The sequence below is a fragment of the Macaca fascicularis genome, chromosome 12 (genome assembly GCF_037993035.2).
Source record: "Macaca fascicularis isolate 582-1 chromosome 12, T2T-MFA8v1.1".
Taxonomy (NCBI): domain Eukaryota; kingdom Metazoa; phylum Chordata; class Mammalia; order Primates; family Cercopithecidae; genus Macaca; species Macaca fascicularis.
In genome coordinates, this window is record NC_088386.1 from 77,012,099 (window position 1) to 77,033,902 (window position 21,804).

The 21,804-nt window shown below is 35.1% G+C and overlaps 1 protein-coding gene across 6 annotated transcripts in view; it reads left to right on the forward strand.

Moving 5' to 3' along the window:
* ITGA4 (integrin subunit alpha 4) overlaps positions 1–21,804 on the forward strand; it is an 81,061-nt gene that overhangs the window by 7,641 nt on the left and 51,616 nt on the right. Inside the window, exons 3-10 of one of the 6 annotated variants that reach the window (XR_012421294.1) lie at positions 9,710–9,816; positions 9,909–10,038; positions 13,516–13,583; positions 14,893–15,112; positions 16,345–16,430; positions 17,112–17,174; positions 17,266–17,403; positions 20,631–20,678. Coding sequence is in view for 4 of the 6 variants with exons in the window: in XM_005573626.5 (XP_005573683.3) it covers positions 9,710–9,816; positions 9,909–10,038; positions 13,516–13,583; positions 14,893–15,022; positions 16,345–16,430; positions 17,112–17,174; positions 17,266–17,403; positions 20,631–20,742 (834 nt within the window). In the remaining 2 variants the exon portion in view is untranslated. Of the gene's footprint in view, positions 1–9,709; positions 9,817–9,908; positions 10,039–13,515; positions 13,584–14,892; positions 15,113–16,344; positions 16,431–17,111; positions 17,175–17,265; positions 17,404–20,630; positions 20,743–21,804 lie in introns of those variants that run through there. The other 5 variants (XR_012421293.1, XM_074009553.1, XM_005573626.5 and 2 more) reach the window with 5 other exon arrangements.

The window sequence follows — 21,804 nt, forward strand, 5'->3', positions numbered from 1 at the left end:
CAAACAGTAACACCTACTCCTGAAATAGGAGCTTGAAAATGACTGTCTTTAGAAGCAGGGATTTTTAATTTTAAGATTAGCTGGAAACATCAAATTAGAATATGGAAGTGGACATACAGGTGACAGGTCTGGGCTCAGTAATGCAGTGTGCTTGTTCTCAGTTTACCTCTGAGAATTTTAAAAAATCATAGAAAATCTTTTTTATATAAACTACATAAAATACTATAATTCACAAAAATGTTCAGAAAATAGTAAGATTGTAGACTTAGTTTTAAAAACCCCTTTTATGGGACTTCTTGTGTACAGTGGATTAGACATGTTCTTTTGACATTATGCCCTGTATAGAAAATGCTGGTCAATGTGTACCATCTGTTTATGAATCCCTTTGAAGTCTACCTCACCACAATACTAGTCTGTTTTCTTGTGAAAGTTTTCTAGAAGTCAATAGACTATTATCGTTTTGTCTGCCAGTCATTGTCAATATAACCTCTTATTTTATCCTTTAAACTCTGCCCAGAGAAACGTCCTTTGGTATCTGTAACTCTTCATCTCATTCCGATCCTCCATTGGTCGAGATAATATGATACATTCCTCACTGTTTTTTCTCTACTATATTTTAAAGCCTTCCTATCTTCCTGACCTCCTTTAATTCTTTCGTTGCTTTTTTTTTTCTTTTCAGCCATCCTACCCTGTGAATTCCAAAAGCAAGCATAGAACTTTGATACTGACCACCAAGCAGATTTCCCTGGAGTATTTTCTGTTTACATTTTTGTATTTTCTTGTTTCAAAGATATACAAAGTGGCATCCACACATTAGTGTGATGTTTTTTCAAATGAATTTTTAAATCCAAGAGATCAATTGAAAACCATGGAGGTTCAGAATTTTCTTTCCTTGTTTTCTAATGTTAGAGGTTGAAATATGCTCTTTTAATAGGCTGTTTCAGAATAGTATAGGATTATTCAAAATGTCCATATTTGAAAATAATGGAAAAGTGCTAACAACTAATTGTCTGGCAGCATCGGATGGTGGTTGATAGTATGAGTTTTAATCCTTTCCCTTCCCCACTTACAAGTGGCGTGACCTTGGGCAAGTGCTTAGTCATCCCTTATTTTGGCTTCCTCATCCACAAAATTGGGATGATAATCTACTTCATAGGGATGTTATGAAAAGTGAGTTAATACCTGTCTTTGCATGTATTAAAACTGTGGTATGTAGTAAGCATGCAATAAGTATTAGTAATTAGAGAGTAACCTTCCCTGTTTAAATTATGTTTACAAAATATATCAGCTGGGGCACATTTTTGACTTTAGTTATTAAAAAGACTTGTGTACATTTTCTGTGGGATTTTGAAGAAGTTTGAGAACAAGGTCCCTGGCAGAGACCCCAAACCTAAAATCAAACCCACAAGTGACATAGTTGTATAGAGTTCTGAGGCCTCATGATGACTCAGGATCAGCCCAGATTTATAAAATTACAACCATAAAGCTTGGCACTACTCTCTGGGGACATTTACCTCTTGAACTCTTTCTAAATAGAATAAGATAAAGAGAGAGAGAGAGCTGAAATAACTGGCTTTTTCAGGCCTACAATTATATAAACTGTTTCTCACATAAATTGAGCATGATTATTGGCTATTGTCAGGTTTTGTTTAGACAATATGAAAATTAGACAATATGAAAATATGACATTTAAACACATTAAAAAAAATAAAAAACCTAACTTTGGTTTCTAACTTTGATGTTTTGCTCTTTTGACTCTTATTTGCCACTAGGCTAGCTGGAAGAAAAGAGTTCTAGAAGTTTAATACTTTTATGTCCTTTATCACCTCTAAAACTTGGATATTTTACTTTTCATTACCCAAAATTATTTTTATTATGGTAGAATTCATGAACATCATTATCTTTTAGAAACATTGCCACCAGGTGTAACTAGATGTGTGAAAAGAGTACATAGTTTAATATAGTCAAATACTATATGGATTACTATTAATGGATTTAGTAAGTATCAGGACTTAAAAGGAAAAACTAAGGAGGCATTTGAATTAAAAAGCTGAAGACCGCTGATCAATTCTTGCAGCACTGTGAGCGCCCTCTGCTGGCTCAGTTTAAAGCACCATAATGTACATACCCTGAGGAGCAGAGGCATTGATCATTTATTTATTGACCACCTACTAGGTGCCAGGCATTCTTGCATACACAAGCATAAATTTTCTGTCATCCTCATAGCCCTGCAGTGGTAAATTTTGTCATGTTGTCATGTTTGAATTGATTTTCTCACTTGTAATCCCATATTTTTCCTAATCTGAATTTATGTGAGTGAAGGGATTATATACTTTACTGCTTTTATAGAAAATATCTTGAATGAATGACTCTTTATAAAACATGGAATTGGAACAAGGGTCATTCATGTTTCAGGATTATTTTATTTAGGAAAAACTTTAGAGTGGAACAGTTTGAAATGTATAGGATTTGTCTTATAAAGGAATAGAGCTTCAGCTTAAAAAAAAAAAGGCAGTTGGTGGAAGGTAAGGGCTTTTACTGCTTTTCTGAAACATCACATCACATCATGAGTTTTGAAAGATCAGGTAAGGATGTATGCTGTTTTAGTAGCCAGAAAGCCAGACTGAGAGCCCCAGTCAAATGTCTGAATTGGTGGGGAAGTCACAGTACAATGACACAGGTAGATAAAGCAGACATTTACTTGCATTTGAAAGTCCCAGGCTTTCCCAGCCACAAAGTATTTCACTTCCATTGTCAAAAGTTGTATAGAAAGAAGACCTTAGAGTCTGACCTTTTCCCTGGTTCTTCTTTCTTTAGTGGAAATGCCAAAATACTGAGAACCATTCTAAAGGGAGGAAAAAAAGCAGGGCAAGATAGGGAACAAGTAAGTGACCTTTTTCTTGAACAAGTGAAAGCTGATTGTACAGTCTGTAGGCAGATTTGCTATATTTTATATATTTTCAGCTAAAAGCTTCAGAAAGTGGACTAGATTTCAGTTAATTCATATGTCCGAAATATTTCTAGAGTTTTATTGTTCTATGCTATAGGGTGAAATAACTTAGAGATCAAAGATATTTTTTATTCTAATTTTTCCACTTATGGATTTGGGCAAGTTATTTGATTCCTTTAAGACTCAATTTTCTCTTCTGTAGAATAGAATTAATAATACAGTCATCCTTTGCTACTACTGTGGGTGTAAAATGAGTTAATGTGTATGATTCCAGTTCCCCAATAATGATATGCCACATATATTTTACGAGCCAGGTTGTATGCTGCAATGCATGTGCAGCTTAATATGCTGACATTAATCTTTAATATAATGATGTCAATAGCAACTAACATTTGCATGTTTTCTCTGCCAGGCTGTCATCCAAGCACGTCACACATATCTCATTTACTCCACAGTCTTTGCAGAAACCCTCTGAGATAGGCATCTTCTGTGGACCCCAGCTGATTCTGTCTTAAGTCATCCCACTCACAAATTATCCTTTGTAAAGATCTTCAAACTCAGAGACTGTTTCCTTTCAGACCATCTGTTACTGTCTTAAAATTGAAGAAAATAATATTTTGGAAGGAGAAGTAGGGAACAATCATAGTAAAGAGAAAAGACCTCTCCAAAGCTTAGATCCCTGAAAGTCTGGTGATAATTATGCAGTAGTACATTCTAGTTAAAGGGTTTTTTTGTGGTGATATAATGTAGTTCAAAATTCCCTCGTACATATTAAGTTCCTGCCTACTGCATGTAAGGCACTATCTTGAGCTGTGGGAATGCTGCTGTCAACAAAAGTCAATCTGCCCTTATGGAGGTGACATAAAAGGTCAAATATCTAATCTCCTGTAGTCCCTGTCACACTTGGAGCAATGACACTAAAACTGGTGACATGAATAACAATGAAAGGGGGAGGAGTAAAGAATGTACTTAACTAGCTTTGTACTAACTTTTTCTTTGATCAAAATTCCTGTTTATTTGCATTTATATACACATTTATATATGCTGATACACATCAGTAGGAAGAAAGAAACTGAAGTAGTAAGCATGCATTTTTACATTTTCTTTCCCAAATTAAAAAAAAAAAAATAGGAAAGAGATAGGCTTAAAAGGAGATGGTTTTTAATGTGGCTTTGTTTTTTAAATATCTAGTGGAAAAATGCATTCAACTGTGCAAAGAATTAGTCATTCTAGTTGTTTAAAAGCAGGGAAAATTATCGCATGTTAATTTCTGCTGACCTCTTTTATGTTAAACCATGTAAAGTACTTTTTCAATTATGGAGCTGATTTGATTTACTAAGAGTTTAGATGAGTAACGTATGAACTGAATTGAAAACCAGATTATAAATCACTTCAGCATGACATTTGGATAAAATATAAAGATAATCTGAGGTTATTTATGGTGTTCTGTCAGAGAAATTCATGAGAATTAGCTTTAGTGGCAGTTCTAAATATTGTATTTCTACCCAAAGACAATTTGCTTAACATTTGCTATTTCAATAGGTAACTAAACACAAGGGGGAACAAAAGATATTACTTTTATTTTTAAAACAGTAGGTTTTTAAATAATATAATACAAGAAAAGGCATAACCATCTGTTAATACATCAAGCTTGTCCATGTGGTCCAGGATGGCTTTGAATGTGGCCCAATACAAATCCGCAAACTTTCTTAAAATATGAGATTTTTCTTGCAATTTTTTTTTAGCTCATCAGTTATCATTAGTGTTAGTGTACCTTACGTATGGCCTAAAACAATTCTTCTTCCAGTATGACCCAGGGAAGCCAAAATATGGGAACCCCTGAGCTACATCGTAGAGCAATTGTTCACAAGCCCATTCATATGCTACAACTACCTGGGGGGCTTCGAAAAAATTCTTATGTCTGGTTCTTAACCCAGACACGTCAAGTCTGAGCCTCTAAGAGTGGGGCCCAGGTGGAGGTACTGGTTTCAAACTCCTTTCCATTGATTCTAATGTCCAGCCAAGGCTGAGTACTGAGTGGGAAAGGAGTGGACTCAGGATCACACAGGTTAAGGGAGAAAAGCTTTGGAGAAGGCCATGATCATAAGCTGATCATGTGAAGGTCTTACCTCTTCTGCTAAGATTCTGCAGGCACAACAAAAGAAAAGAGAAGCTGGGCATGGTGGCGGGCACCTATATCCCCAGCTATACAGGAGGCTGAAGTGGGAGGATTACAAGAGCCCAGGAGTTTGAGGCTGTAGTGAGCTATGATCACGCCACTGCACTGTAACCTAGGTGACAGAGTGAGATCCTCACTCTCTAAAAAATAAAAAGAGAAAAAGTCCCAGAAATTAAGAAAAAAACCAGAACACTAGGGGAAATTACAGGATGTTCTCTGAACAGATTCTAGCCTGTAACCAGTACTTGAAAGTTACCTCAGTATTATCATTGCTGTTGGGGGCTGCCTCTATGGTTAAAGCAGTGTTAATAAGTGAAAAGGGGAAATATATCTAAATGTAGTATATGTATTTGCTCACTTATTAAGATTGGTTTTTCTTCTGTGGAAGAATCATTGTTTCATGACTATTTTCATGAACTTTTTTTCTGGCTGTGCATTCATTCTTTTTACACATGTTTTGAATTAAGATATATATCAAACAAATAGAAGATGCCTAGTCAAACCATAATAGAAGCTTTGAATTGTTTTTCATTTACTGACCTTTCCATTTCAGCACCCATTTCTGGGCTGTTTGTCGGTGGTGGGATTATGACAAAGATACAGTCCTGGGCAAGATGAATGAGGTCACTATTTACTAAGCCTTGGAAGTAGGCCAGAAACATTGTAAATAAATAAATGTAGTTAACCCTAACAAAAATGAAAATACTTCTTCCTACAGGATATTAATCAATTTTACCATAATTTCCTCTGAGTGATCGTATCCTGTGTGTCTGAGAACCCTTGAGTACTGATGTTGAGAGTCATCTGTCAGTATCTAAGAGTGGATTAACTAACAACTGTATAAGAGATATTTGAAAATTAATGAATCAGAAATTTTATCTATATATTAGAAGGCAACTATTATTTAGAACCACATTGTGACAGATATGAGATTACATCTAGTGGCATTTTGACCCCCACCCCACCAATTTCCCTCTTACAAACCTGCCATATGTTTTTCTATTTGAAATCTCTTCTGCTCACGGGTGAATGAACCACATCACTGGCTTCCTGGGAAAGTTCTTCCCACATTTATTCTTAGGTAAACATCTCTTTCTTGTGGCTTCTGGAGGGCTATTTCTTCTCCTGTTTCTAAGAATCGTTATTTTTAACCTACAGTAAGGAGAAGGGAAGGGCATGAGCCACACTGGAATTAAAGTCCCAGGACTTTGGTGAGACTACATGGGACACATCTTAAAATAGCCTAATGATTTAGTGGCTGTTTTCCCAGAGAGCTGAGAGGCACTCACATGGAGAGAAAGAAGTTTCAGGGAAGTGATGTTAGTAAGTGGGAAAGTGAGTAGTTTGTGATGTGTGTAAACCTCAGTGTGAGCCTGGGCAGTGACGACATTGTGATGCCACCTGATGGAGCTAAAACTAAAACGAGGAGGAGGCAATGCAGAATATTAAACAGATAACAGTTCATAATGCAAGAGTTTGTCTAGTCTTCACTTAGAAATTTACAAAACAGTTCAGCTAAGAAACAGATAACAATACACTATTTTTGCACATAATTTTTTGGCCATTTCCATCAAGCTATTTACATGGTATTTTGTGGTTCGAAACTATTTGTCTGTTTTTAATCTTCTGGGTGGCTTTGTCTAGAAAAATAGATTTGTTTCTAAATATTGGATGTAATTGTAATGAAAGTGTCTATTAAACATGCCATGTTTTTGTGAGCCCCATCCTCTCCTGTCCTTGATTTTCCTCTTGCTCAATTGTCTTAACTGAGTGACTATAACTTCACAAAAACTTTAGTATTTTCAGAGGGTATTTATTAACGTGGCTTGTAGTAAATAACAGGAACTTTGTGTAGACTGAATCTACCATTTGTTATCTATTTTTGACAGTAAAAAATCAATTTTAATGAAAACTGAAAATTGTATTATAATGAAAATGAAAATGCCTTGTTTGTCATTCTGTTTTACTTTAAATTCTATTGATTTGGCATCAGGTAGCCACAATAACAACTCCCTGTTTCTGACCTTACTTATCTCCCACACACAATTTTTTTTTTCTCCTACCATCTTCCCTGTTTTCCCCTTCTCTTTTCCTGTCATTTCTGTCTTCATCCCTTGCTTTCTCAATTTAACATGGAGACTTTATGTGTCCACCTGGACCATTCTTTATCAAGGTTTGAGCCACAGCAAGGCTCCTTTCCAAATTTAATAGCAACCATTGCCATTCAGCCCTAGCATTCTTTGTCCAGACCTAGTCTTAGTCCTCCTCCCTTCAGTCTAGTTCTCCAGGAAGCCATTACCAGTTAGTGGGAGTTGTCATTATTCTATGTGTATGCTGTCCAGAAAAACATTCTCTGCATTTCACAGTAACAGTGTTCCTGACCATGAGAACCACTTAGGGCAGGGATCCCCAATCCCTGGGCTGTGGATGGGTACTGGCCCGTGGCCTGGTAGGAACTGAGCTGCACAGCAGGAGGTGAGTGGTGGATCAGTGAGCATTGCTGCCTGAACTTTGCCTCTGTCAGATGATCAGTGGTGGCATTAGATTCTGGTAGGAGTGCAGACCCTGTTGTGAACTGCGCAGGCATGGGATCTAGGTTGTGCTTTCCTCGGGAGAATCTAATGCCAGATGATCTGAGGTGGAACAGTTTTATTCCAACCCTCACCACTGCCCATGGAAAAATTGTCTTCCATGAAACCAGTCCTCGGTGCCAAAAAGATTGGGAACCGCTGACCTAGGGTAATCAGGGCCTCACCTGGACCTGTTGAAGCAGAATCTCTGGAGGAGGGGCTCAAATATTTTCTTCACTTCAGTTGTGATTAAAGGTTTTGTTTTTCCTCAATGACATTTTAGAAAACAAAAGTATAAACAAACATCTTCCCACACTCCTTAAACAAAATCTCTCCTACCCAGAAGACTTAGTGCAAATAATTTCACTTCTCAAATATTACCTTACCAGGCATGGTGGCTTATGCTGGTAATCCCAGCACTTTGGGAGGTCAAAGCAAGAGGATCACTTGAGGCAAGAGTTCAAGACCAGCATGGGTAACATAGTGAGACTCCCACTGGTACCAAAAAAAATAAGTAAAAATATTAGTCTGTATCTCTGTAAGGGTTCTGAGTTTGCCCAGGAAACTACATTTAGGGGTCAACATTATAGGAGGAGACAAAGTGCCAATGATATAGAGAAGAATGGTCACCATAAATTCATGAAAACTTGGTACCTAGTGACCAGTGTTCAAAATTAACAAACCCAAGTTCCACATCCTTATCCAATCAAATTGATGCTAATGTATTTAACTGCCAGGAATTAAGAACAGATGCAATAGAATTTTCATATGCCAACTAAAGAGGGTGAAAATAAAGACAGCAAAAAGAATCTTAGGATACTGCATCTTACTCTCCCCTAAAGTAACTTATTTGAAATTACTTAACATAGGATTTTATTTTATTTTTATTATTATTTTTTTTTATTATTATTATTTGAGACGGAGTCTAGCTCTGTCGCCCAGGCTGGAGTGCAGTGGCCGGATCTCAGCTCACTGCAAGCTCTGCCTCCCGGGTTCACGCCATTCTCCTGCCTCAGCCTCCCGCCTAGCTGGGACTACAGGTGCCCGCCACCACGCCTGGCTAATTTTTTGTATTTTTTGTATTTTTTAGTAGAGACGGGGTTTCACTGGGTTAGCCAGGATGGTCTCGATCTCCTGACCTCATGATCCGCCCGTCTCGGCCTCCCAAAGTGCTGGGATTACAGGCTTGAGCCACCGCGCCCGGCAACATAGGATTTTAATAGGAACCCAGCTATAACGCAAAGAATTTTTGCTAACAAAAAAATGATCACTGTGAAGACCACTTCTTATATAGTATAGAAGCACTATCTAGTACATGAGTATTTTATTTATGTTTGGCTATTCATGCATTTAGCCAAAGTGTCTATTGAAGTTTTTTATTTACTACTGAGATAATCTGGTTTTCCAAATCACTTTATCTCTGTTGAAAACATGAGTCATATTCCAATAAATGTAAACATAGGGCAGTTTCTTATAAACGCAAGGCTTTATTGGTATGCTAATTCTATGTTCCACTTTCCGCATGCTTAATCATCACCTTCCAGCTCCAATAAATTGTACCTTAATTGCTGAGAATGTTTTATAGTCTTTCTATTCTTAATATCTCAGTAGAAGAAACATTTTTTAAAGTGCTCTGATAATATTGCTTACATTGTTAGATAAATGGCTAAACCTTTTCCAAACGTTAGACACAGCGGTTGTAGTTGCACAACCTGGTATTAGCTTTAACTGGTTTTCCCACTCCTAGTCCTGTTAGCTATCTCTTATATGATTGAGTCTATCTCTTCATGGTGCTACCAGTCGGAGGTCATTTCTACAACAAAAGTCACCTTGTATTAGAGAATAATTATGTTGGCACAGAGTAATTCACATTTATCCTCACATTGTGCACTGAATATAAGATAGAGAAGTAGTTCACGGAAAAATACTAGGGATGAGTGCACAGTTTTATCTGCTTTTGTAGAGTGTTTTCAATACAACTGATGATAAAATTATTTTCAAATGCTATAGGTAGCCCTAATGGAGAACCTTGTGGAAAGACTTGTTTGGAAGAGAGAGACAATCAGTGGTTGGGGGTCACACTTTCCAGACAGCCAGGAGAAAATGGATCCATCGTGGTAGGTATTGGAACTGGTCCACTGATCCATCGTGAAATCAGCTATCCTGGGTGCAGCTTTCACATCATTTGGTCTACTTTTATTTTATTCAGACTTGTGGGCATAGATGGAAAAATATATTTTACATAAAGAATGAAAATAAGCTCCCCACTGGTGGTTGCTATGGAATGCCCCCTGATTTACGAACAGAACTGAGTAAAAGAATAGCTCCGTGTTATCAAGGTAAGGCAGCATTTTGATACTAATTAGATAAAGATAAGTAAGTGAATATCTCTTAGTGTTTTAAATGTATGTTCAAGTTTAGATGTTCAGAAGAGAGGGAGATCTTCTGAGTAATTATGTTCTTTTTAGCTACTCAATTTCTTTCTTTACCTAATTGCAATAGCATTATTTTTCATAAATGTACTTTGCTATAAAAATTCTACAATTTGAATAACTCTAAAATCTAGCTGGTAACTATCCACTTTTGCATTAAATTTACTTTCAATTTGGTGTGAGTGAGACTAGTACCCAGCAAATAAAGGACATTTAAATTGTGAAATTATATTGGAAGTCTGATTAATAAGAAAGACTTTAGGTTTTCTGTTACCTTTAGCTTCCAGGAGTAATCAGGAAGAATAATCAGTGTAAGCAAATCCTTCGTTCACACTCACTATCTCTTTTTTCTAATTCACGTGTTTTCCTTTAAGCAGCAAGAGATTGGTGTCTTGAGTTTGAAACATTTTTCTCATGGTAACTCTATGCTATAGGTAGCATCAGCAAGTACAGAGCTAGGACATAACAGAAGTGAGCAGAATTGGGGTGAATGTCAACAGAGCATGTCAGATGATATCTGCAGCAAAACTAAAATCCAACAATGTGTCTTTAGGTAGCTAAGAAACATATGAATGCAAATTTCTAATTTTCTAACCACCCTCACTCTCAAATCCCTCAGCACCCAAAGAAAAATTGTACTGGTTGGCAAAACTTTGGCCAGGTATTTGAGTTCAATTATTGATGCTAATAAGATGTGGGTCTTTCTTCCCTGGAATGTGACATCACAAAGCAGCTTATATTACATATATTCCTATTTTGCCTTTGGATACCCAAAAGGTAAAAAAGTGAATATTGATTCTCAGTTGCAATAAAACTCAGTCTTGGTTTCTGATTGCTATCTTCTTTTACCTAATAGTTTTCAGTTTATCTTTAAAACATTTTCATAGTAGAGTTTTTTATTTTTCTCAGATATACCTAGCCACATACTGTAAAAATCTCAAAATGCCATAAACCTAACACATCTACAATTGTAAAATACAGGATCATGTAAGATATATATTTTTAAAAGGGATGAAAACTTCTGACTATAAGTGGTCATTATAAATGACTTACCAATTTATTTAAGTTTTCTGCTTAGCAAAGCCAAAAGGAAGCTGTGGTTCCAATTCTTATTTTCATAGAAGTTTACTTATATCAGTTTTTTGGAAGAAGCAAAGCTTTGCCCCCTTAGTAAGTTCCAAAAGCGTTCATTCATGGGGTTTTGTAATGAGAGACCTTTATGTCCATGCAGATCTTGATTCAGTCTATATTTTCAGTTGGGCAAAATCTAAGAAAGGAGACTCTCTTCAATAAATGGTATTAGCAATAGCAAAGACATGGAGTCAACCTAAATGCCCGTCAATGTCAGACAGGATAAAGAAAATATGATACATACACACTGTAGAATACTACATAGCCATAAAACATAAATAGATTATGTCCTTTGCAGCAACTTAGATGGAGCTGGAGGTCAATAACCTTAAGCGAACTAACACAGGAACAGAAAACCAAATACCACATGTTCTCACTTATAAGTGGGAGCTAAACATTGAGTACATATGGACACAAGGGACACAAAGTAGGCACAAACACTGGGGCCTACCTGATGGTAGAGGATGGGAGGAGGGAGAGAATCAAAAAACTACCCATCGGGTACTATGCTTATTACATGCATGGGGAAATAATCTGTACACCAAACCCCCGCAACACGCAATTTATGTTGCAACAAACTTGCAAATGAACCCTGAACCTGAAAGTTTTTTTTTTTTTTTAATGCCTTTGGGAAAATTGGCTATACGCATGCAAAAGAATGAAATCGAACCTTTATCTTAGCAAATATACCAAAGTCAACTAAAATGGGTTAAAGACTTAAACATAATACCTGAAACCACAAAACTTCTAGTGGAAAACATAAGAGAAAAGCTACTTGACATTAGACAATGAGTTTTTGGAAATTATACCAAAAACTCAGACAATAAAAGCAAAAATAAATGAGACTACATTAGAAAGCTCCTGTATAGCAAAGGAGACAATCAACAGAGTGAAGAGACAGTCTGTAGAATGGGAGATAATATTTGCATAATTCTGATAAAGGGTTAATATTTAAAATATATAAGGATCTCACCAACTCGATAGCAAAAAACCAAATAACCTGATTAAAAAATAGTCAAGAGAACAAATGACTTTCTTTCCAAAGAAGGCATCAAAATGGCCAATACGTAGATGAAAAGGTGCTCAACATTACCTATCATCAAGGAAATGCAAATTACAAACCACGATAAAGTATCACTTCACACCTATTAGAACTGTCATTATGAAAAAAGTTAAGAGATAACAACTGTTGGCGAAGATGTGGAGAAAATGGAACCCTTGCACACTGTTGGCGGGAATGTAAATTGGTACAGCCATTATAGAAAACAGTAGAGAAGTTACTCAAATTAAAAATAAAACTACCGTATGGTCTAACAATCCCTCTTCTGGGTATATATCCAAAGGAAATGAAATCAGTACCACATAAAGAGATCTGTGCTTTTATGTTCATTGCAGCAGCATTCACGATAGCCAAGTTACAGAAACAACCTTAGTGTCCATTGACAGATGACTGAATGGATAAGGAGTTGTGAGATGTATGTATACACACATATATACATAAACATATACAATGGAGTATTATTCAGCCTTTAAAAAAGGAAATCCTGACTTTTGTGACAACATGGATGACCCTGAAGGACGTTATTTTAAGTGAAATAAGCTAGGCACAGAAAGACGTACTGTATGATCTCACTTATCTGTGGAATCTAAAAAAGTCACATAGAGAAGAAGGTGAGAAGAGAGGGTTAGGATGGGGAGATGTTGGTGAAAGTGTACAAAGCTGCATTTGTGTAGGATGAATAAGTCTAGAGATCTAATGTACAGCATGAGGACTGGAGTTAATTATTGTGCACTGGAAGTTTGCCAAGAGAGTAGATTTCACTCTCAATGCATAAAAAAGGTGACTGAGGAGATATGTATGTTAAGTGTAGTAACTGTTTCACTATGTATATATATGTCAAACATGATGTTGCACACCTTAGATATATACAGTAAAAAGAAAACATGGACTCAAAATCATAAATCCTACCTCTGTCTTACTTTACAAAATTTTTTTGAGTATATGCTGTGTGTGCTTCCTATAAGAAGAAGCAGAGGGAGATATTTTAATTGCCATTTTATAGGAATATTTTGAATATTCATATGGAAGGGATTTGTTAAATTATATCAAGGTTACTGGTTTTTATTTTTTAAAAAGTACAAACTATAGACCTTAAAGTACATTTCTGTAAGAATTTATTTAAGAAACAAATTATGAAGATTATATCTTTATTTTAAGATATAATTCTGAGTTGTTTTAATATTTCATTTTAGATTATGTGAAAAAATTTGGAGAATATTTTGCATCATGTCAAGCTGGAATATCTAGTTTTTACACAAAGGTAATTGTTCAAAAAATAGCTGCTATAAATGTTAACATATAGAATCTTAATTCTTCTCATGGTTTGGAAGACTGATATGTTTTAAAGTAAAAACTGTGCAACATCTTCCTGTCTTTTAAATTTGAGTATTACAACTTAATTTTTGCCACTCAAAAATTCCACATATATTTCAATAAAATATCAATATTTAGATGGCTATGCTACATAAGATGAACTAAAATCTATAGTGAAGAATATTTTTTCAATAATTTAATGAAAAAAGTAGCTACAGTTAATTATCTTGTTAACTTAGGTATTGAAAATAACCCAAGTGTGTTATTTTAAATTTCTAGTTGCGGGGCAAAGAAAGCATATTAGTCTATATTTTTCATTAAAATTATTATAATTGGGAAATTTAAGAACTTAATATCCCCTTAAATCAGATAGATAATATTCCCAAGATTTTTTACTCTCTTTTTAACATTCTAGGATACGTATGAAAGGGCACAGTTGTACTCAACCCCAAATCTCTCAGTTTTTCTTAAAAACACACTGTGGATTCAGGAATGTTTTTTGAGTCCATGAAGATCAGGCTATATCAAGTTTGGGGTTGACAGTGTCTGCAAATATTAACAGTTATATTAAAATGCTTACAAAGAAAATGCTTTATTCAGTTTAAGTTGACTTTTTTAAAGTTTAGGATTGTTTAGGAATATAGAAATATGCTAAAGAGATTTAATTGCTGAGAGTTTTCATACTACACCAGACAAGGGCATGGTCATTCCAATCTTCTCCTCCTAAATTCCTATGTATAACAAAATGTGCCCCATATTCCATTGGACTTTTTTCCCCTAAGCTAACATTATTAGAAAAATTAGTGGTTCTTTGCAAATTGAAATAAATTAAGTCCACTTTTTATTCTTTGGCAACACATGATCATCTCTGTAATTAGCACTCATGAATTACCCACATATGATTTTAATAGGAACCATATTGCCTGTCTCCCAAAAGCTTACCCTAGAGTTCAGTACTTCTCCCTTCAACTTTTGAAATCCACTGATAAATGCGTTAAATGAGAATTTCAGAGTTTCTTCTCTGAGATTTCACTTTTAGGTAGAAATCCATTAGCCAACGTCTCTGGCTTTTTTTTTTTTTTTTTTTTTTTTGTATGTTTTAACTTCACAGAATATTCCTACTTCAGGAATTTGTTATTATAAAAATATGTTCTCTTCACTATCTATTGTGTATCTGGAGGAGGTTTGGGGTGGTGAGCTTAAACTTTAAATAATAATAGTTTTTTTTTTTTTTTTTTTTTTTTTTTTCCCTACAGGATTTAATTGTGATGGGAGCCCCAGGATCATCTTATTGGACTGGCTCTCTCTTTGTCTACAATATAACTACAAATAAATACAAGGCTTTTTTAGACAGACAAAATCAAGTAAAATTTGGAAGTTATTTAGGTACTATAAAAATGGACAAACTTAAATGATCTCTACCTTACAAATACTAGTACTATAATTATAAATAAGGAAAATATATTTTCCAAAGATGTAAGTGGCTAGTATAATTACAGTAATAATTAGGCAGTTAAGAAACTGTCTCTTAAGTATAGGATTTATGAAACTTTAGTTAACTTAATATTTTACATTTACACATGTGACTAAAATAATCAATATATAATTCTTAATAGAACTCCTAGTTTAGTTTACTCTTTGTAGTTCACTTTAGGAAACACTAGTAAGTTTGTATCTTTATGTAGTCAACCGATTATACAGGTTGTTTCTGTTGAGTGCCTCCCATATCTCAGGAACTTTTTGTGAGAACTTTACGTGAATTAACTCATTTAAACATCTGTGTAAGTATAGTTTCCTTAAGGACCAACTTAAAGCCAGTGGTACTGTCCACCACATTCCAGATGAGGGGCTCCGTGAAGCATATGGGTCTACAAACGGCTCATTGACCTTCACCTCATAAGTTCTTAGAATATTTCCCAGAGCTTAACTATTTTTATCATCTTCCTTCTCCTCACTATCATCTCATAAGTCAATAGCAGGATATTTTATCATCTGTATTTCAACAGAAATGCAACGTTTTCTTGCATTAATGTCCATTACAAGAAAACAAATGCTTTTCCTATAGATTTTCAGAAAATCCATGTTTGTTTAAACTGTATGTGTGTCAAATGTGAGCATCTTACACTCAGAAATAATTATAAAACAAGCACTCTTTCTTTCCATTCAAACAGAAGAAATTTCAAGTAGAAGAATTTGTTACAATTCAATGTTTTCTTGTTTATGATTAAAGGATTCTTTGAAATAGTTCAAGAAATATAAGTTGATATGCCTTTTATTACATAAAATCACCTTTTGTCATCAAAAAGTCATCACAAAAGAAAGATTTGGTGGCAAAAGAAGCTGAACTTTTGCAGGATTTTTATTTAAGGTTTAAAGTTTTCATTTCCCAATTAAGATGTTATATTTAATATACTCTAAAATATGTCTGTTGTAATCCTAGAAACTGATTATACTGCACCAGATGTAAAGATGCTATTTTCAATTTCCTAGGACTTGGAAATACAAACCATATGATTGCAGTTTTGTAACATATATCAAAATTGCATAAAACATAATGAATGACTGATTTTGAGTATCTCTATGCTAAATATTCTTAACTGCTTAATGTAGTCATTTTGAATTGGGTATCACTTAATTTTATGATCTACTTTACCCATATTACCATATGATGTACTTTACCCAGGACTCTCATACTTTCTCCCTTAAAGGATATTCAGTTGGAGCTGGTCATTTTCGGAGTCAGCATACTACTGAAGTAGTTGGAGGAGCTCCTCAACACGAGCAGATTGGTAAAGTAAGAATTACATTTTTATATTTATTTCTTCACAAAGGTTCAAATACATTGCATGAATAAGATATTAAAGGAGAAACTGCATACGTAAGGAAAGAAAGATTAGAAATGATGAACAGGTTATTACATTTAGTGGAACTGGTGAAAGATGTTATGGTTTTAGAAGAAATTTAGCAAAACACTTTCTGAAAAATTACAAAAGTCAAATGAGACTTTGTTTCCTTTAAGAAAATTATAAGATAGAACTATCTAAAAATGTCCAGGGAGTATATGGTGAACAGTTTCACAGCTGAAAAGAAGTTGAGGCAACTATATATTTTGTGGTAAGACTAGAAAGAAGGAAATACTATTTCTGGTTTTAGTTTTTGCTGTGTTGCTATGTGAACATTGGTCACTCAGCTTTTCTGAGTCTTACTTTTGAAAAGTGAGGCAAACAACACTTCCTGTGTCCCCTCTATAGGATCAATAAAATACTTCCTGAGAAAATACTTTTGCAAGTAAGGCATATTAATGTAACAGTGGATCCCAAACCCTTTTGTGTCACTCTTAAAAGGATTTATTTTTATATTTGAGCAATTAACTGCAAGTTGTAAAAATTCATGTTTCGATCAAACAGAAATGAGTGGGGTTTTAAAATATATATGGTATTCATAAAAACTTTTGTAATTATTTCCCCAATTACAGGCATATATATTCAGCATTGATGAAAAAGAACTAAGTATCTTACATGAAATGAAAGGTAAAAAGGTAATATGTCTCCACCTTTAGTATCTCTGTGGGCTCTTGCCAGTAACCCTGCTTTTTTCTCAATGAGTGGATCTGGTTTGTTTTGGGACAGCTTGGATCGTACTTTGGAGCTTCTGTCTGTGCTGTGGACCTTAACGCAGATGGCTTCTCAGATCTGCTCGTGGGAGCGCCCATGCAGAGCACCATCAGAGAGGAAGGAAGAGTGTTTGTGTACATCAACTCCGGCTCGGTATGTCCAAGTGTCCATTTATGGAATTATGATCAAAACTGAAATTGGTCTTATTCCAGAGATCTGAGATTATTTTCAGGTTTTTTTTATTGACAAAAGTTAAAATTCTAATACTGTACTGATGCTGTAAAAATGAAATGGAATATGCAGATGAATGGGAAAGTATCTCATTTTGATATTCTAGAACAATCTATGAAATAGGTTGTTAGGGAGTTTCTCTGTTCACAGCTTGTGTGTGTTCGCTCTGGTAGCTGAAATTTCTTTCAGTTTTATGTTGATACTAATCTAATTTGAAAGAATAATTTTTATACCTCCTTCAAAATATAGATTTCTTAATAGTTCTGGTTAGGGTCCTTATATAAATTATAAAACATTACTAGGACTAGAAGATGAATAATTAAGTATTTTCAATTTCTTAATTTGAAAACAATTAGAAACAAGATGTGTTTTGTTAAAACATTAATTTTCATAATTCATATCTATTATGCTCTTGATAAGAATATAAAATTGGCACAGTTTATTCCACAGTGGATATATTAATTGTATACATAGGTAATTACTGACTATAATTCAATTTTAAATTATTGTAGTAGAAACTGACCACTTGATAATTCAAAGACTTTCTGGCCTTATCTTGCCAGCCTAGATTCTTGACATGAGGTCAAAACAAAAAATTTATGGAGTCTTAATGAGATCTTCTTGGCCTGTTCCTTTGATTTGAAAACAAGAGTGGGCTTGTGAGAAGACCAGTTCATTTCGAATGGCATAGCATTTTTCAGTCAGGATTCAACAAAGTGGACTCTGTTTCAAGAAAGTATTTGTAACTATGTTCAGTCAATGGTTTCAGAGCATTTAGCAAGTTCTTATATTAAGCATCAGACTAAACTCTACAATTTAAGAAAGAAAACATCTAGTCTTATAAATGGAAGATTCTCAAAGTTTAAAATACAGAGCAGGGAAGTTATTTATGCTTTGGAATTTCCTAGACTGTATTTAACCTACATTTAATAGTAAAAGCAAATTATCTACACAGTGATCATTAAATCTCATTAATAGTGATATCAGATAATTTTCTTCCATAGATTTCACATTTCCATTTCCAAAAATAGTGGTCTTTGTACTGGCTACATCCTCGTGCTGCAGATTTCTCTTATCTTCCTCTTTACAACTAAACATCCACATGTATACCTAAAGTAAAGCAACATAGAATAATTTTCCCCCATTGCAATCTTAATCTCATTAAGAAAAAAAAAAAGAAAAAACAGATAAACCCTTCTACCCACTTGGCTACCCTCCTGTTCTTCCATCATGCCTACCTCGAGGCACTACTCTTATTAAACACTTGAATTAATTTAATAAGTGATTTCAGCTTTTAAATCCTCTGATATAGTCTTCCTTTGTTCCATTTAACCTCTAATTTCTCAACCCTCTGAAATGGCGCTAACCACTAAGTGGCATTTATTTACATTGATTCGATTTGCTGTTGTCTGTTCTTCTGTAGTATAGATGCCATGTGGAGAGATATTGTGTCTTGTTTACCGCTGTTTCATCAGGGCTTGAAAGAGTCCTAGACAAGTAGGTGAAATTGTTTTTGAATGAACTCAAGAAAGAATGATACTTGAGTGACTCTGGCTTCTACCTACTTGTACTAAAATAGCTCTCAGGGGTTCCCAGTGAACTCTCAGTCACCACTCTCTGTGACTAGGGAATACTTGAAGAATAGTGATCACCTCTTCCTATTGAAACTCTCCTTCCAGAACTTCAGAGCCATTGCACTGTCTTAAGTCTGTACCTTGTCTGTTCTCCCTGGAGCCTTTTCACCCTTCTGCTCTTTAATTTAGACATTTGCCCAGGAGCCAAGCTGTTTTTTCCCTGACTTCTTTGAATCATTCACTGCTTCAGCGTCAAGTGATTATAAAGATGATTCCCAGTCATCTTAGTTCATTTAAAATAAAATAAATGACATTTAGTGAGTATCTGAAATGTAACCAGGACTATAAAAAGAGGTAATAATCATAGAGCTGTCCCCAGGACTTCAGGATCTTGTGAAGACACCAATAGGAGTAAACAATTGACTACGACGTGATACATGGCACATTGTAAGTACATACGAAGAGGAAGAAGTGATTCCCTTTGGGTCAAGAAGCTTTTACAGAGGAAGTAGTGTTTGAGAAAGACAAAAATCAGAATTTTTCTTTTGGAAAATTCACAAATGAAGACACTTGACAAGGAAAGAACGTGTATATGCTTAAGGAGTGCCAAGTAGATTTGAGAAGAAGAAAGGATATGGCCTTTTCTCTTTTTAATACAAAGGACTGACATGATCAAAGTTTCTGAAGAGAACTGATAGCTGTGATTGTAACAGCTAATTATTACATTATTGAATGTCTTATTGTAGTAACTCATCTTCCTCCTTCCTAGTTATCCATTGACTAATCTATGCTCCACTGCTGCTGGTTCCAAAGACCAACTTCAAGCATGTCACTCCTCAACTCAGAAACCTTCAGTGTTTCCTGTTGTTCCCTAAATTAAGAGTAAATTTTCCTTGACAATCAAGATGCCACACTATAAGACTGCAATCTGACATTTTTGTCTCATTCATTATACATGCCATTCATTAGAGCCAAATTCTTTGGAATTTGTTTTGCTGCTGGTTTTCTCTGTGTATCAAAATTACGCTTATCCTTCAATAGCCACCTGGCATGCCATCTCCTTTATGAAGTCTCTTCTGTTATAATTAGATTTTTTATTTATTTATTTTTGCTTCTTGATATGGTAAAGCAGTTTCTGCTTCTCAGTCATTTGTATGCTTGGGCTAAGCCCTCCCTGTAACTGTGGGCTTACTGAAGAAAGGGAATGTGTTTTATACACACACTTCCTTGCCCCCTTTCACCTTTTCACTCTTTGCACAGTGTGTTGTCTTTAGTAGAAGCTCAATAAATATTTGCTAAATTGAATTATCAAAATGATTTATTGGATTTTCAAAGCTAGAGATCATGAGTTTGACAATTTTTTATGTCCTCCGAGCTCTAATCATACTATTATGTGTTGACAGACTCAATAAATATTTATTGAATTGAACTGAGATGTGTGTACTAAAGCTCAGTCTGTAGTTTGTCCAACTTGTTTGACGCATTAGAAAAAATCCATATCCAATTACAACAGTAAATTGTGTAAAGTTGTCAGGGAGTGTTATAATGATACCGTTTCTCCCCCTTTCTATCTAGGGAGCAGTAATGAATGAAATGGAAACAAACCTCGTTGGAAGTGACAAATATGCTGCAAGATTTGGCGAATGTATAGTTAATCTTGGTGACATTGACAATGATGGCTTTGAAGGTAATTAAAATTATCAATTTGGTGCTTGATTTCTGCTTTTAAAATGGTTTATGGAAGAAAATATGATTAAAGTTTTGTGTTGTTTACCTTCCTATAGAAAATGGAGCCAGAATGGCATGCTAAGTTTTTTCTTTAGTGTTATGTATGACTTCTCAGTTTGTCACCCATTGATCTTTACCACTGTTAATAATGGATGATATTCAAAATACTTTATTTCAGTGATTCTAAGGCACCATTGATTAGAAACTGCATTGTTATTTATGTGTCCCTAAAAGCTGCCTATTAAGCTGTTAATGCCCGCTATTTTTTCATGTTAAGGAAGACCCTGATTTCAGAAATAATAAAATATGGGCAGGAAATGTGTATCATAGACTCATTGGACCATGGTATTTAACTATCAGTACAATAAAGACACTGACCAAACCCAACAGAGGCTGGCTGCAGAGCTGGAGCAGGGTTCTGGAAACCCTCTGCTCTGCCAGGCATTCCCTTATAGCCATGTTATGGGAGGATCTGGGGAATTCGAGAAGAGATTCAGCGCAGGCCACTGGGAAGCCTGGGGACAGTGGCTGTTTACCCACTGATATTGAAGTTTTTCACTAACTGAATAGATGGTAGTGTGGTAACTGTGCATATCGCCATGGATGTCAGTCCTGTTGTTGAAATCCCTGCATCTACTAGCATTCTCTATTAAAAATTTGCTTTTATCAATCTAGTTCTAAGTGGTAAGTAACTGAGTCTGTTAGAATTGTGCATGAAATGATGAATAGGTTTAAGAAGAGAGTGTGCAATTTCCTGGAGTTCAGCACATAAGTATTTGATACTTATTTTTAGGGTTCATAATTGTCTTCTTGATAAGGCCATTGGCAATTAGTATTCGGTAATTTTAGGCTACAGCTTTCTCAGAGATTAAAGTGATGGGGTACTATAAATTCTCATCTTCTTAATGTCTTCTTGTACCTAGATACCAGAATCTACTTTAAATATATAAAATGCGTTATTCTACACGAAAAGTCAGTTATTGAATACATGCTTCCAGGGAACCTTCTTAAACGTAAAATA